A 17,319-nucleotide genomic window follows, 5' to 3' on the forward strand; every position below is an offset into this window, starting at 1 on the left:
TGTTTTTACCTAGACTTCAGGTTAGTTTTTCCTATTCATTGATGATCAAAACAATTGCCTGATGGAAATAAAATTTGAATTTGAAAAGTAACTCACATATTATCTTTAAAATGAGAATAGGTATAATACTATAAGAAGAAAGTGAGGATATATAGTAAACAATATTTATTTTCTTAAATGGGGTTATTTTTTATATAAAATAAAGCAACACTTAAGCATTCAGAAATGTATTTATTGACATAAAACTATAGCGTATATATACCCCTAACTAAAACCAGTCTCTTTTCATGATGATTCTTCCTAATGTGCACCAAATTAGAAAGCAGTAAAAACACCAGCAGATGGCTCAGTGTCGTTGACAACACGCCTTTTCTCCTCAGGTCACTGATAGAATTGTAATGAAAAATTATATATTCTATTACACTTTACTCAGCACATCTGCTTAGGACACCATAAGTACAAGATATTGCCAAGCATTGCCTTAGTTGCTGCATATACTATAATAAGCTATCAAGAAGTAGCTTATGCATGCACACTGGTTTACACATATATACGGGTAACATAAAAAGGATTAACTCAGTGCTCCACTTTGTGGGGAAAACAGTCTGGAGATACTTCACCTCCCTTCTAAGCCTTTGGTATCCATCAGAATTGTATTTCCATAGTTGTAAAATTGACTAAGTTTTGGAGGATTATCGAGAAGGTTTGGTCTTGTCCTGTGATCATAATCTTGTTGAATTGCATTTAAATATATAGCATTTTACTCTGTACCTAGTATTATCCAAGAAGCAGTATTACATAGCAACCTTTTAAAAAAACAACATAACTTAGGCAAAAGCAAACCTTAAAAATACAATAAAAACTCATAACCAACTTAGAAATACCAAGTTTGAATTTAGGAATTAGATAGCCTAATATCTCCCTTAATTTTTACCATTCCTTTGTCATTGTGAAATTGTTGCTTCAAGTAGGAAAATATTATCTTGAATTTATATAATTTCTTGTTTATTCAAAAGAAATTTGGAAAAACTTTAAAAAAGAAAAAAAATGGAACTATCTTATAGGTTACAAACTTATATTTTAGAAGTATCTTTGTAAACACTAATTCTAGGTAACATTTATTGAGCACCTCCTTTGTACCAGGAACTCTGCTTAGCACTTTACATTTAATCCTCACCACTCTCTGAGGTAGGTAGTATTACTCTGCCCATTTTACAAGAGAGGTCTCCAAATCAAGTTTCATGGATGGCAAAAGGCACAAGTGGGGACATTCATACCATGGTCTTCCCGAACTGCTTATTAGACCTTGAGCTCTTTGAGGTGGAAGGGGGAGTCTTAGTTTATCACAGTGTATCACAGTGCTGTTTGCATAGAGGAGAAAGTTAGAGAAGACCCTTTCACTGGTGTCATGACTGGGCAGTAGCTAGGTGTAGCAGGTGAGTAGCCAGACAAAGAATTGTAATCATGCTTCAAATAAAGCTAAGAGAAAAATCACATTTGTTAGAACATTAAATATGAAACAAATTCCACAAAAATGATAGAGTACTATGAAAATTAAATGGCCAAACTCACATCTGATTTCCCTATAATTACATCTAATTAATCAATGCCAATTTTATTATTTATTATGATGTATGCAATTGAAGATCTAGGAGTTTCTATTACTTTAAGCTAGTTTCTAAGCTTGTTCCTTTGCCCTCCTATAAAGCTTTAACAGCTTCTTACTTCACCTTAAGTTTTCTTTTCAACTCATTTGTATTTCTGCAAAGAAAAAAATATGAAAGGGAAACAACGTAAAGTAGTTCAATTTCTCTGAGGCAGAAAACTCCAGGCATGAATTTCTGGTGTTTATGCATCAGTGGAAGTAAGTGATTAGATCTTAAAAGTGGTGTTTTGGGTTCTTTATTTAAACTTCTACTAGTTTTAAGATTTTATTTATTTATTCATGAGAGACTTAGAGAGAGACCCAGAGACATAGGCAGAGGGAGAAGCAAGGCTCCCTGTGGGGAGCCCAATGCAGGACTCAATGAGGGGACTGCAGGATCATGTGCTGAGCTGAAGGCAAATGCTCAACCACGGAGCCACCCAGGGGTCCCTAAACTTCTACTACTTTATTTTTTCATAGTAAATGAGATCAGGAATGGCAATTTGATTAAATCACATTCATCACTTGTGAAAATGTTAAACTTCTTTATCATTGTAACTTCAGGCTTCTCAAAGACCACCAGCATCCTAAAGGGAGACAGAACGTAAAGACTGCTAACTCTGGGAAACGAACTAGGGGTGGTGGAAGGGGAGAAGGGCGGGGGGTGGGAGTGAATGAGTGACGGGCACTGGGGGTTATTCTGTATGTTAGTAAATTGAACACCAATAAAAAATAAATTAAAAAAAAAAAAGAAGAGGACAAGAGCCACATAGGAGCCATTATCCTGCTCCTGCCCAATTCAGAGTCTCCACATTTTTTTTCTAGAGTTCACAAGCTAGCACAAAAGTAAACTACTTAAGCTCATCTTAACTGTGTCCTGAAATCCTAAGTAAAAATAATGTATTCCAAATTGGTCCAAAGGGAATAAAATGCAAAGTGAAAAGAAATAATTTTATGTTGTTTGGATTGCCAAATTATATAAAGGTAAACAACTCTGGGAAAAAACAAACAATAAGTGTTTAGCATTTTTCCCCCCTCCACTTATAAAAAGTACTTTTTAAAAAAAGTACTCTGTTTTGTGTACAGTGAAACAAACATAAAAAGGATGGACTCAATGGTCCACTTTGTGGGGAAAACAGTCTGGAGATACTTTACCTCCCTTCTAAGCCTTTGGTATCCATCAGAATTTTGTTTCCATAGTTGTAAAATTGACTGTAAGTAAAAGTCTATTTAATCATCTGTGTGTTTCCAGTTTGCCTACATAGGTAAAACCCCTTAGAACAGCACCTGGCACATAGATAATATACAGCAAATGTTAGCAATAAGATTAGAACGGCTTAGATAGCATCCATATACTGCCGTGACAAAGAAGGAACATCAAAGCGGATGACTGTCTAACCAGGAAAGTAAATAGCGATTTTGATCAAGTCTGAAATTGAGCATTCATGAAGTTTCAGGACCCCACCTTTAGGAATCCTGCAACCCACTCTTTCAACTTGTCTTGAAACATAATTCAGAAAGTATTTTTTTAACAAACAGAACAATCCTTTATTTCAAATTTCCCTTGAACTGCTCTAACCTATTTAGGGTTTGAGGAGATATAAAAATGCCCAACTTAATCACTGTTTGAATGTATTTTACAAAAATGCAGTTGAGACAACCATGCTGTGCTCAATTTAAAAGCAAGCCAAAACAGAGCTCAAAGGATTGAATAGCCAGGAATTAACATAGGTTTATAATAGATATTAATATTAACTGACAACCCAGGCTATATGACTGGTAAAATCTTTTCAGTCTTTAATCTTATAAAAATCATTTGGTCATCAAACAAAGGAATTAATTGTTTTTTTTTTCCGAGTACCAAAATATTTGGTAAACATACCAAAAAAAGTTTTTCTTTATGAACATATCTTAATAATACACTCAATAAACTATTCCACATGAAAATACAGAAAAATAAAATTTTAAACAAAATACAAATTCTAATACAGAAGAAAAATGGTGAGTGGGAGAAATAGAAAAGTTACCAATTTTAACATAAGCCTTATTGCCACTAGCCAAATCTTTAATATGAGGTCTGTGGGTACGAAAATGCCAACATAATCATATTCAAATGTAATGAGTTCAAATGTAAATGAGTTGCAGCTTCAGGTTTCCAATCACATGCTTAATGAAGCAATAACATGATACATTGAAACTGCTTCCACTTCATGAGAACCTTGTTATAAAGGATAGAGCTAGGAACATTACAATGTAGTTGCCCTTTGGTGTAGTAAAATGAGCGAAACTTTTTAGTTTACTTAATTACAGAGTCTTACTATCAAAAATAGATGCTCTAACTTAAAAAAAAAAACAAAACTTTCTTTGGAAATATTTGATGACATTTCTGAGAAGAGCCCATAAAAGCTCTCTAAAGAATAATACTTTCAAGACGTAGATATAAAATTCTCAGAGAATCGTCCATTAAAAACACAACTTTCTTCCAGTTTCTGTTCTTGTAAAAACAAACAAACAAAACAAAACAAAAAGCAAAAACAGGTTATCTTTACACAGTCTCTGTAGCTCCAAGGAATTCCATTTCCACAGCAGCTTTTGGCTTTTGGGCCAAGCCACGCTTCTTTTGGAACTCTGCTGCGATTTCCTCAAAGGATTTTCCTTTGGTTTCTGGGACTTTGAAAAATGTAAACAAAGTGAAGGCCAGGATCACTCCAGCAAAGAGGAAAAACACATAAGGGCCACAGAACTTCTGCATAGAGAACAAATAGAATTCCAATTAGCGGCTGCTCTCCTCCATCTCTGTTCAGCAAGTTTGCACAATATGAGGCTGCTTACCGCAATGTACTGGAAACACAGAGCGATGATGAAATTGCAGGCCCAGTTGCTGAATGCAGCTATTGCTAAAGCAGCAGTCCGTGGCCCTTGGCTGAAGAACTCTGCCACCATGAACCAGGGGATGGGACCAGGCCCAATCTCAAAGAAACTGACAAAGAGGAAGATGGCTACCATGCTCACATAACTCATCCAAGCCAATTTATTCTGAGGGAAAAAACAAAACAAAAGCAAAAGTGGAGTTGGGATCATTGGCTGCTGCTTCCCTTAGCTAAGCAGGCTCTCACTGAGTTCCGAGGTGACATAGCCCTCTTCCAGACATATTTATGTGCAAATAATTATAAATTATCCTGGTTTGAGACAAGTTTATTGCAGTCTGAGTCATGCTTTAGTCTTTTGAACTTTGATATAGGAAATCCTCTGGATTAGGATTTTATAGGACTCTCAGTCACTCTGAGCATACCGAGATTGCTAGACAGGATGCATTACCCTCCATGAAGTAGTGGACAAGGGTGCTGGTTGGAGAGAATCTGGTGCTTGTGCTAGGTCACACAGGTAGCCCAGTGGCAGAGCCAGTTTTAGAACCTGAAACAGGCTGACCCCAGAAACTATGCTCTGACCATTTTGCAACACTGCCTCCGTTGGTAACAAGTGTGATTTACTTGTGAATTTTAAGTCTTTAAACCCAAAAAGCAAATCCCCTTTCTCTTTACATTTCTCCTTTGTATTATATGCTGTTCCTCTAGCTTTATTTCATAAGTCAATCTCAAATATTTCGACATAAGAAGCACTTTAACCTGGAGCACAGAAGTGCTATCATATAACCAAAAATCTCAGTGCAAAACTACACTTACCAGTAGTACAAGTCCCAAGGACATGAAGATGGCACACACAAACATCCCACTCATTCCTATGAGAAACAGAGAGCGTCGCCCTGCCTTCTCCACAAGGAATACCTAGGAAAGTTTTAAAATGTTACTGACTTAAATAGTTTTTACTGCCAAAGAGTCACTTTAATTCATACAGCTGGAAGGAGGCAGTTCTATAATCCCATTTTACAGATGTGGAACTGAGTGGGGAAGTGACTTTTGCCTCAGGTGGCTGAACTTGGTCTCGGTGAGCAGAGGTAATCATAGATACCTGCTTCATTTAATCACATTGATTTGAACAGGCCATTCTGGAGAACGAGCCACAACCTTACCATCACTCTGCAGTTATCACCTGAGTACAATATTAAGAGGCTGTATATCTCAGATCTCTTCCAGTAGGTTTGTTGAACATTTAAAATGGCTCTACATAAAAAAAGGACATTAACTTATCTTTTGGTAATTATCCTGTTGTAAGTACAAGGTTTCATGAACTGCAGACACCTGTAATAGTATAACTGTTGGGTTGTCAGCCATTCTCATCCAACTTTCTCACTGCTAGTAAAGTCAAATTATGACCACTCATCTGGCAACTTACAGAATTTGATCACTTTACCAAATAGATCTGCATTTTTCTGGTGTGCCTAAATATATTTGGTGCTGGAAGTGAATTATCCATTTGAAAAGACTTTAAAGCAAAAACTTTAAGTGCTTTCTTATCCTAACTCAGGAGATATATCATTGATACCTTTGGGTCTGTGGACCTTTGTGTTAATGGTTAACATTTACCAATTAGTCAAGACCAATGTTTGTTAAATAGACTCTTCCTGCTTGATCCTTAGAATACTGCCAAGGTTGGTGAATCACATCTAAATATTATCTGTCATAATTTCTCACTTCAATGAGTAAATTGGCTTGGCTCATAGATCTATTAGTAAATCAATAGCAATCCAGTACCCTTGAGCTATGGCTCTGAAGATATCTAAGAAACATTTGTGTTCACCTATAGTGAAAGCCCCTTTCACTTCAGAGGTGTTTCACATTTGAGTTTCAAATCACTTGAGGATGATGAGCAAAGAGCCCACACTTAGTGTTGAGAAGGTAGTCGGAAAAACAAGTCTTGTCCAAGTTCATACCATTTCTCTATTTAATTAGACTCTGTAAATATGACTTTCAAAATTGGCTTGATGACACCATGTCAAGCTGTCAAGAAGATAGAAACATTTCTTCAGGAATGAGGGCTTTTACTATGTTTCTTCTGTTTCTGAACAATTATTATTAATAGGATAATAAATTCTAAACTCACTCCTTAAGGATGGAGATGTCTGCCTGACCAGAACCCTTGTCTTTGCTCAAGACCATGTGTGTCATGCAGATCCTGGATGTCTCCTTAGAGTTTAGTAGCTACTGCTTCTCCTCTCAACCCTTCTGTGTCCCCGTTCCTTCCACATTTCTTCCTGTTTTGTTTTCTCTCAGGTTTACAGGCCCTCTTCTACTGGCCCACTAGTGTGGAAGAAAATATGGAATGTGGAAACATAATTCATCATGGAAATCAGAAAGTCTTTCTTTTCCCAAATATTCAGGAAAAAATTGATTATGTCCCTTCCAAGTTGGTGAAATATTAATATCTTATCAATGCATATTCCATTTGCATATCTTTATGTGAAAGGATACACAGAATTCAATTTAGGGGAGAGAAATGGGGTGACTGAAGGACTATACTTTTTGTACGTTTTGAACCTTAAAACAACTTTTCAAAAATAAGTATAATTAAAAATTTTAAATGTTGTATGTAGTCCTGGAGGGTTAATTAGATGATTAGAGATGATTTTTAAAGTGTCACTTATCTGCTTAAAAACTTTCACAGAATAAAGGGATAGACTCTAACATATTCAAAATAATCAAGAAACTCAAAACTCTAGCTGGGTTGATGGGGAGGGGGGGTAGTAGTTTCCTTTTAAGGCATTTACAGTTTGGGTTACCCGATTTTGACAACCTGATGCCTTACATGGCAAATCCTGTTACATATAAAATGTTTTAAGCATGATCTCTATATTAGGAAAATATGTTGACATAGGATTTGTAAAAAATATACCTCAGGAGACAAAAGAATATGAGTAGCCTTTGGATTACATCCCAGTAACAGGCCTTCATCGATTTCAAGTGGCCTTTTGGCTTGAACAGGCATTATCTCTAAAGGCATGTCTACAGAATGGCTGGTGCTCCCTTGTTATCTGTTCTCCCTCCTCTTTCCAAGGTCCAGCACTGTTTAGTGTAGTCTGGACAAATCTACTTTTTGATCTAGGTAGCCAGCCTGTAATTTATTGACCACCCTAAGGTAATAGTTAAAAGTCCATGTGCAGAGCAGAAAAACAAGTGACTAGAGTATAGTGAATATAACATGGTGGCCAGCATTGAAAGGCACAAGCTTTTTGAATATCCTGCATTCAAATATGAAAATAAACCCAATTATCCTCATTTTAGAATGAATGACATGAGTTGGGAAGTTTTAGGGGTTTTTTTTTGTTGTTGTTTGTTTACTTTAATTCTTAGAGTGTTTATGTTAAATATTATTGTCAAGATGCTTATTCCTTATATAAGGTATTCAGTCTTGAGAAGACTACATGACCTTTCCCCCTTGTCAGAAAAAAAAATAACATTTCAAAACTAACAACATTTCAAGTTATATCACTTATATTCCATCTCTTATAATATCACATACACTTGTTTTGTATCACTAGAAGTTATATCCTCGTGAGCTATCTGGAAGCTCTGCCAATTAGCCTAATATCATAAGAATTTGCTGAGTCTGTTTAACTCTGTTATAGGCATAGATATCTGTTACAGAAGACCTTTTTTTAAAAAAGTATTTTTGCCAAGACATCAGGATAAAAAAAGAATTTCAACCATGGAAGGAGAGGAACCTAGGTAGAAGACCCAATATTGATAGAAATGACAACTGTCACCTGATCCCAACAGATTCAAGTACAGAGCAAAGGAGAAGGAATCCAGGTATTTACACAAAGAAGTCTTCTTTGCCCCAAGTGAGTTATTAATCTACAAATGTGTGACTACATGGCATCCCAGCAAATGGAGACAGCCAGTGATCCACCTGTTCAGCTCTGCTTACTGATTTATTATACACCCAATATATGTAAACAATAAATCACTAGTTGCTTCTAGCTCACAAGGTACCCTCTTCCCCCCACTTCTGAACTGAGGAACAAGCAGCATATTTATCTAGGGTGTTAACTCACAGACACAGCAGTGAAAATCGTGTTGATGGTACCAACTCCAATGGTTGCATAAACAGGTTCGCTGATTCCAGCTGTCTGGAAAATGCTGGTTGAATAGTAAAAGATCTGTAAAGTAAGCAATTTAGCCTTAATAAAGAATTCTAGCACTGATAGCTTGAAAGGAAGAAATATTTTAGGTTGTTTATTTTTAGTTGTTTCTACTGAGCCATGATCCCTAGGACACCCTAAAGGTTTTATCTCTCCTCTTCTTACAGCCAATGAGAAACCACTATCAATCTTTAGTATTTAAAACTTCTGATTGCTTAAAATTCTCCTTAAATTCAGCTGAAAGCTCTGAATCTGCATTATCCTGACATATACTTTTTTAATTTTTAAGTTTTTTGTTAAGTTCTAAAGTATATACAAAAAAGTACACCCAATGTAAGTATACAGATTAATTTTCACAAACTGAACACACCTGTGTAACCAGTGCGCAGATCAAGAGTAATTTATTTCCAATCCTCCAGAAGCCCCCAGAACATCCCCCTATTTTTCCAAGGAAACTCTTCAACTTCTAATATCATGATAAATTTTACCTACTTTTGTACTTACTATAAATGGAACCACACAAAGTGAATTATTTGGTATCAGGCTTCAACATTATCTTTGTGAGAACCATCTATATAGTTGTGTGTATTTGTACACTGTTCATTATCATTGATTAGTTTTTTTAGTATTAATATACCACTATTTATTACCCAATCCACTACTGATGGATATTTAGCTAGTTGTCATTTGGGCGAATATGAATGGTGCTGCTATGAACATTTTAGTACAATCCTTTTGATGAAATACGTACACATTTACATCTAGGAATAGAATTACTAGACTATAGTGCATGCATATGCTCAGCTTTAATAGATACTGGCAAATGATTTTCCAGAAAAGTTGTATCAATTGACACTCTTACCAGTGTGCATAAGAATTCTGGTTGCTATTGTTTTCAATCCAAAATTTTTCACTAATCTCAGTGAACGTGGAGAAATCTTCAAAATCTCTCTAATAGTGTTTATTAATAATTATGTTTTTACATGTTTTGTAGGCCTTTCTGTCATTCTGTCATCTTTCATTCTTTCTCCACTTAACAAATCCTGTTCCTGGCACCTCTTCTTGTACAGATAGGGCTAATGGAGAAGGACTGTGCAGATTATGCTCACTGAGGAGTATCTTACAGCACATTGCACACTATCCCACATTTTTAGGCTGCCCAACAGCCTCAGTTCAACATTTCCTGGATGCCTGTAAGTCAGGCACTGGGACAATAGCTAAAGCAGGGAGGTTCAGAAAGATTAAATATTGTTCCTTTGGATATACAGGCTGAACTAATTTGGTCTCCAAATGCTGAAGTTCTGTAAAATGTTAGATTGAAATGAACATCTAGGACCCCTTAAAGGAGGACAGAGATGACAAAAGAGTAGTATTCAGTGTGTTGAGTGAGGTTCAGGTCTCCTTTTGCTTCAACTGATGTAAATTACTTTCTTTACCTCTCCCAAGGCTCTGCCCATCCACAAGCCACCCCCTTGTGGATCTGTGATTGGCTCATTATAGAGGAAGCCCAAAGCACATTTTTAACAGCAGTATAAGGGGATAAGTGATTTTTTTAAATCTAGTTTTTTTAGCAAATGCTTACTTTTCTTCTTTTAGTAGTTAATTGTTGCCAGTACAACAATTTTAGTCTGTGTAATACAATGATTTCAGTTCAAAACGTAAAAGCTAGCTAGTTTAATATTCAGTATGTTTTCCAGTCATGTCTGGTCTACTATCCTCAGTCACCAGTTTCATGCCAGTTCACGCTACTATTTATTTTGTTTGCTGTCTCCTCAAATAGAGTGAAAGTTTCTTGCATGGCAGGAAACTTTTGTGCACCTAGCTATTTGGTTCTATCTATCTATCTATCTATCTATCTATCTATCTATCTATCTATCTTCTATCATCTATTTATTTAAAGTAGGCTTCACATCCAGTGCAGAGCCCAATGTAGGGTCTGAACCCACAGTCCCAAGATCAAGATTAACAGTCCCATGATGCTCAATCAACTAAGCCACCTAGGTGCCCCTGGTATAATTGGGTTAAACAGATATTGGAGGTGGGGGGTTGGTGGGAGGAGGATGCCTGGGTGGCTCTGTGGATTAAGCATCTGCCTTCTGCTCAGGTCATGATCCCAGAGTCCTGGGATTGAACCCCACGTGGGGTGTCTGCTCAACAAGGAGCCTGCTTGTCCCTCTCCCTGCCCCCACTCATGCTCTCTCTCTTTTAAATAAATAAAATCTTTAAAAAAACAATAAAAATACATAGATAAAGGGAACCATGAATTCATTTTGCCTAGGCTATCAGAAATCCTAAATTTGCTACGCAACTCCAGAAGCCCCTTGTAATTTAGGGCGTTTTAAAAAATAATTACTCTCTTTTTCCCTGTTTTGTGTTAATTATGATTTTTGCCTTCCATCTTAATAGATACACAGTACCACTGATTATTGACATTTCAAAAAACTCTAAGCCAATTTTAGGAAGTGGATAAGGCAAAACAAAGAAAATTAATGCTTACTCAATATCTGTTTATTATAGTAAAATGTGATGTCAACATTTTAAAATGCCTTTTTGTTATTTAAATTCATACCCCTTTCTTTCTCTATTTTAATTCACTTTGCTTTTAATTTAGAGAGTATTCTTAAACTTACCCCATTGATTCCAGAAAATTGCTGAGCCAAGTGCAGCATCAGTGCCACTAGAATAGGCTGTCTGTAGCAGGAATTGGTGAAGAGTTGAATTATGGAGACTACTTGTTCACTTGATGCTTCTTCCTTTTCTTTTCTCATCTCAGCGATGTCTTTGGTAATATCAGCATCTCCTCTGAGTCTTTTCAAGCCTGTCCCCCAAAATGATCAGGTTGGCACAACTCAGGTCAAAACAGAGTAAATTATAGTTCCACATAGCCCTTTCTATTGCTTTACAGCATAAGTGTTGGCAATCCTTTTTGTTAAGTTAAATCCTGCTTTTAAATTAAAAAAAAATTTGGTTTTATATAATGACCAAACAAATCCCTGATCTTTATTATCATAGAAGCATAATGCAAGTAAAAAGCTTTTAGAAGCCTCTGGTTGAGTCCAGTACCCTGCACGTGGGGTTTCCTATTTGGGCTCCAAGTGTTTAAGGGTTTGAAATGGCATGCATGAATCATATTGAAGTGGTCTTTCACATTCTTCTTACATGTAGTCATTGACTTCATCTGGAAAACCCTCATACCAGCTTAACCAGTAAACATTCATGTACACTGCTTTTCATTGGCTAATAATTCCAAAACACTAGGAAGAAAAAAAAAACAGACTTACTTTTCTTTGCTCTGACTTCTTCATCCAACTTAATGTAAAGGTATCTGGGGCTTTCTGGACAGAATAGGAGCAGCAAAGACTGGATGATGGCTGGCACACCAGACAAACCAAGTAGGATATGCCACTGCTCATGATTGCCCAGGATAAAGTTGAGGCCAACAATCTGAAAAGGCAGGGAGGAACCATGGCAGCTGCACAACACTTTGGGTCTGCCTTCTGTAACCATTTGTTGAAAAAAGTACATTGGTTATTTAATAGTAATCCCTGATAACTTTGATTCAGGTATGGCCAAAGTAGAAACTATTAGTAGCATGTCTTACCTTAACTAAGTTTGAGACTGTTTTATGAAAAGTTCACTTAGGTTTGTTTTCATTAACTTATGTGGGCCATTTAGGATGGGAAACAACTAAACTTTTAAGAACACATTTGACATCTAAAGCAACACCAAAAATCATGTGTAACTTTGGACCTTAAAAAATTTCTTCTTAGATTACCTAGAACTTAAATAAAATGGGATTACATAGAACAATTATTGTAATAAAAACCAGCTTTGTCATCCTTAATGCAGGGGTTTACCCTCTGATAATCTTAAGCTAGGGATTCTAGGTCTCTGAGTCCATGGGATAGAAGGGAAGCATAGAGCCAGCTGAACAAAAAACTGCTATGGTAATCATATATATGTTAATTTTCTAGGTAAGATGCTCAAACAAAGGAAACCCAAGCAATCAAAAATGTGAAATTTTCTATTGTTTGAAATCTGCACAGAATAATTTAATTCTAGACTAGCTCCAGAAGTTCAAGACCTGGCATGTTGGGTCATCTTTAGTGCCAACCCTACCACATATCCAAGGGGAGAAGTGAGGAATGGAGTACTAATAATTTAGCTTTGAGCTAAAGAGCCTAAGTTTGTATAGCATCCCCACTCCCAATAGTGGAACTAGTTTTTTTTCCTCTATGTTGGTCTACCATGAGAGTGGACTGTTAAGGAGGGAAAAGTTGGATAAAACAGAGGATGGGTGCAGTAGGGGATGGGAGTTTTTACCTGACTAATAAGAATGCCTGTGACAATGGCCAGCTGATGAAGGGTACCAAGAGCACCTCTGAGTGTGGTTGGAGCAATTTCACCAATGTACATTGGAACCAAGCCTGAAATTAGTCCTGCATAAAACATGAACATAAATGTGAAAGTGCAGCCAGGACTATCTCAATAACAATAACTTGGTTTAAGTATAATCAATATCTTAACTGAAAGTCCCTTTCTGAGTCTGTTGGAAGGAAGACCCCTTGTCCCCAGTCATAGACAAGTTTATGCAAAGAATATTTGTTGATAAGACTTGAATGAGGTTGTAGTTGGATATAGGAATAGAAAGAAATGGTTAGTCATGGATTTACCAATCACTCATAGCGTGGCCTTATTTAGTGAAAAGATGTTAAAATTGATTTTACATCATAATGCCTTAAATTGTCTTCAGAAAAGAGACTAAAGAATGCTCTAATAATATTCTTAATCTAAACTCATGGTATCACAGGAAATTAGAACATAGGCCAATCTCTTTACTTGATAGAGATGAGAAACAGTTTATCCAAGATCACAGAGCTTTAACACCAGAACTGCAAGCCCTGAGTCTCCACAATGCGGAAGTACCTCAAGATTACTGTTTGAGTGGTGAGGGAAGTACGGACAGGTGGAAGAGTTTAAGGAATTCAAGGGCTCTTCCCCCAATTACTCCCACCAGAGCATGATCTTCCAATAACAGGCTTTGGAAAAGATTCTGGTGCTTAAAGGAATTAAAAAAAAAAAAAAAAGAAAGAAAGAAAGAAAGAAAGAAAGAAAGAAAGAAAGAAAGAAAGAAAGAAAGAAAGAAAGAAGAAAAGAAAGAAAAGAAAGAAAAGAAAAAAGAAAAGAAAAGAAGAAAAGAAAAGAAAAGAAAAAAGAAAAGAAAAGCACTAGGCAATCCAGCCTTCTATAGCTTTCTTAAATACAGATGTAATCAGTCAGGTTGGAGATGGTGGAGCATCCAGCCGTTTGCTGAGTGCATAAAAAGGTCAGACGTTATCAATAAGCAAGGCTGAAAGTAATGTTTAGCATTTCCTTAAGAATTTAAAAATAAGACTTGTCAGAGTCTTCCTCTTAGAGAGTTTCTCTACAAAAATGGAAATGTATGGTTTTTGTGTAAAGAATGAATCTGGGAACCGTTTCAGTATATTTTTAATGCTTTAAATTGTTCTTAATATCTCACGTGAACAGTTGCATGATTGATATGGCATCTGAATTTTGGCTGACATTTACATATAACTCTAATGCATGGTCTGTTGATCTTAAATAAGAAAAAGCCTATTTATTTGGCCCTATTCCAAGCTATACTGTCTCTGTAATGCTTCCTATTGTCTCTCCAGAACATAATAATGCAGATAAGTTCACGGGTCTGAGTTCACATAATTTTAAAGTCAAAATGTATTTCCTATAATTTTTAGCAGTTTTAATGCTCAGAGCAGGATGAGGCATCATTTTAAAAGGTAGGTAGGAGTACAAATTACTTGGCAATGCTAATGATAGGTTGCTCCACATCGTTTTATAGCATTTCTTTTCAATTTTCCCAAAAATATTTGTGATTTTTTTTCATAATGTATTTTAAAAAAATGGAGAGAGAAGAAGGAAGAATCATGATGATTTGGACCTCCTTGATAGTGTTATTACTTGCATTTCACAAAAGATCTACTTAATATATCTAAGGCCAGACAGAAACAGTGCCAGAATTAATTCATTCTGAATTTAAATCTCTCCATTTGTGGGTTGACTCTTCACCTTGATAAAACTACTCTAACTTTCAGCTACTTGTATTATCATTTAAAGTAATGAAAAGAGACTTTTAATTAAGTTATTAACTTGTGGGTAATTTAGACTTTTGTTTCAAGGGATCACTGAAGACACATGGAGCTATAAGTCTTTTTGCAAGTAAAAGCTATAAACATTTTATAGGTCGTTTTGTGCTCTTGCACCTCCTCTCCCAGCCCCAGTGAATATTAGTGCTTTGAAAGACAACTTTATGATTTGGGACAATGGATTAAAACCTTGGCTCCAAACCATCAGAATCAGGGATTCTTTGGCATTGAGAAGCTAAAGATTTGGCTATTTTAGAGATTAAGTGATCCTCCCTTTGTTCAGACCTCTGCTGATTAAACTTGCTTCTGAAAGTTTGAAACTTCCAAAAGTTTGAAAAGCTGTTTCAAGAACTAGTGGTTCCAGATATTCAGATATGAGGTTTTCAAGGGGAGCATCCTTCATCCATTATGAACTCCCCTACCAGCTCCTCCTGCCTAACTACCTCTACCTGTGGTCACAGCCACTGTAATGCTTCATTCAGCCACATCTGGAATCCAGTTGTTAAGGGAATGTGGTCTGAGAGATGGGCTTGGGTGTCAAGGGCTTTCTAGGAAGGAGAGACAGAGACTCAAGTGGCCAAGTAAGCCGTAAGAGCTGAGTCGGGGGTTCTGGGCGTAGCGATGTGCCACTGTCTACTGTACAACAGGAGCAATAACAGCAGCTAGCTTTTCTTGGCAGCTTAGTACAGGCAGATTCTATGCTGAACATTTCACATGTATTCTCATAAGTGCCCTACATGGTGGATATTATCTCCTTCATTTAACAGATAAGGAAACTATGAGTTAAAGAATTTATCTGAGATTATACCACTAGAAATTGCCATGAGCAAGAAGAAGCTTTGCAACTCCCACTTACTGGTCCCAAACCTCCCTGACTCAGGACTTCAACTTTATGCTATTGCCTTTCACTTTTGTGATGCCACCTCTGGCTCAAAAACTTTCCTACATGTTACCATATCTGCCTTTAGAATAATTTTTGGACAAGTAAGTGTGTGTGTGTGTGTGTGTGTGTGTGTGTACATGCACATGCATGACTTACCACAGTAGAGTCCTGATAAGCTTCTTCCTGAAATTATAAGAATGTGAGATGGTCCCAGTTTTGAAAACCCCATCAGGAGAGCTCCAGCTAATGAGAGAATGTTGGCTACCAACATGGCTTTGACTCTGAAATTTTAAAAAGCAAGGATTACAAATTCAGCATCAAAACTTGATAAAATTATTTGCTTTCAGAGTATGCTATTTACCTAAGAGCAGTTATTGTAATTTTTGCTGAAAAAGTTAGTTGGGGAAATTTAAACCATGATTGCTAGTTTATCGGTGGACTAAAGCATTAACAATAATGTTTATAATGAGAAAATCTGATGTTCATGCATGTGATGTCCACGTTTTAATAGAGATGATTCAATTGTGGCAATGACTAGTTTGATTTAAGATAACACTTCTCAAATTTTTCAGTTACCTAATTAAGTTTTCTACAAATTGATTTTTTTAAGTAACAACTGTGTGGTGATAGCTACATTCAACACTGTAATTATAACCTATTATATCCTCTTTCTTTCCCCTCTTTCTTCCTTCCTCCCTCTTCCTTTCCTTTCCTTCCCTTCTCTTCCCTTAACCTTTCCTTCCATTCCCTTCCATTCCCTTCCCTCTCCTCTCCTGCCCTGCTCTTCCCTCCCTTCCATTTTTCTTCTTTCTTTCTTTCTTTCTTTCTTTCTTTCTTTCTTTCTTTCTTTCTTTCTTCCTTCCTTCCTTCCTTCCTTCCTTCCTTCCTTCCTTCCTTCCTTTTTCTTTCTTTCTTTCTTCTTTCTTTCTTTCTTTCTTTCTTTCTTTCTTCTTTCTTTCTTTCTTTCTTCTTTCTTTCTTTCTTTCTTTCTTTCTTTCTTTCTTTCTTTCTTTCTTTTTCTTTCTTAATGGTGCAGGTTTTTAGTTGACATAGATGATGTAAGGAACTTTCAAAGTTAAATTTGTTTTGATAAGAATTATTTGGAAGTAAATTAAAAGATATTTTTACTTTAGCCTTATCACAGAGAATTATAATTACTCATATTTTAACATTGTATGTAATGATATTTTTAGAACCTATGAATTAATGTTTACCAATGTAAAATATGTAATAAAGCTGACAATAGCAACAAAACATTATTTTCAAAATTAACCATATGAAAATTAACAATATTTATGATGTCTGATACTTTTTTTCCTATTAAATGGGAAGGTGGGGCACAAAAACCTTCAGAGTTCAATAAAGTTCAATAGATGATAAGGCAACCAATAAAAGAATCTGAATGGACAAGGTGTGGAAATACTGTGGCACAAAGAGATGTAAGCATCTTGTTATGTTCTGTGTTGAATAGGTGAGCTTTTCTTAAGCAACTTTCTTTAATACCAGACTTTTTTTTCCGGAGAGTAAAACTATGTGGCCTTATACTACAATGATTGCCCAACAAGTATGTGATAGGCTTAGTAATATC

The 17,319-nt window shown here is 36.1% G+C and overlaps 1 protein-coding gene across 3 annotated transcripts in view; it reads right to left on the reverse strand.

Annotated features, from left to right (window-relative positions):
- Nucleotides 1-211: 211 nt before the first annotated feature.
- Nucleotides 212-17,319, reverse strand: part of SLC2A2 (solute carrier family 2 member 2) — a 31,879-nt gene continuing 14,771 nt past the window's right edge. For 2 of the 3 annotated variants that reach the window (XM_077880335.1, XM_077880336.1), the window contains 8 exons: nucleotides 15,888-16,012; nucleotides 13,008-13,123; nucleotides 11,966-12,128; nucleotides 11,315-11,502; nucleotides 8,598-8,702; nucleotides 5,329-5,430; nucleotides 4,478-4,681; nucleotides 3,169-4,391 (listed from right to left, as the gene is read on the reverse strand). In XM_077880335.1, the coding sequence (XP_077736461.1) occupies nucleotides 4,191-4,391; nucleotides 4,478-4,681; nucleotides 5,329-5,430; nucleotides 8,598-8,702; nucleotides 11,315-11,502; nucleotides 11,966-12,128; nucleotides 13,008-13,123; nucleotides 15,888-16,012 (1,204 nt within the window). In that variant the 3' untranslated portion in view covers nucleotides 3,169-4,190. Of the gene's footprint in view, nucleotides 4,392-4,477; nucleotides 4,682-5,328; nucleotides 5,431-8,597; nucleotides 8,703-11,314; nucleotides 11,503-11,965; nucleotides 12,129-13,007; nucleotides 13,124-15,887; nucleotides 16,013-17,319 lie in introns of all 3 variants that reach the window. The other variant, XM_077880334.1, reaches the window with a different exon arrangement.

Source organism: Canis aureus, chromosome 31 (assembly GCF_053574225.1).
Source record: "Canis aureus isolate CA01 chromosome 31, VMU_Caureus_v.1.0, whole genome shotgun sequence".
Lineage (NCBI taxonomy): Eukaryota > Metazoa > Chordata > Mammalia > Carnivora > Canidae > Canis > Canis aureus.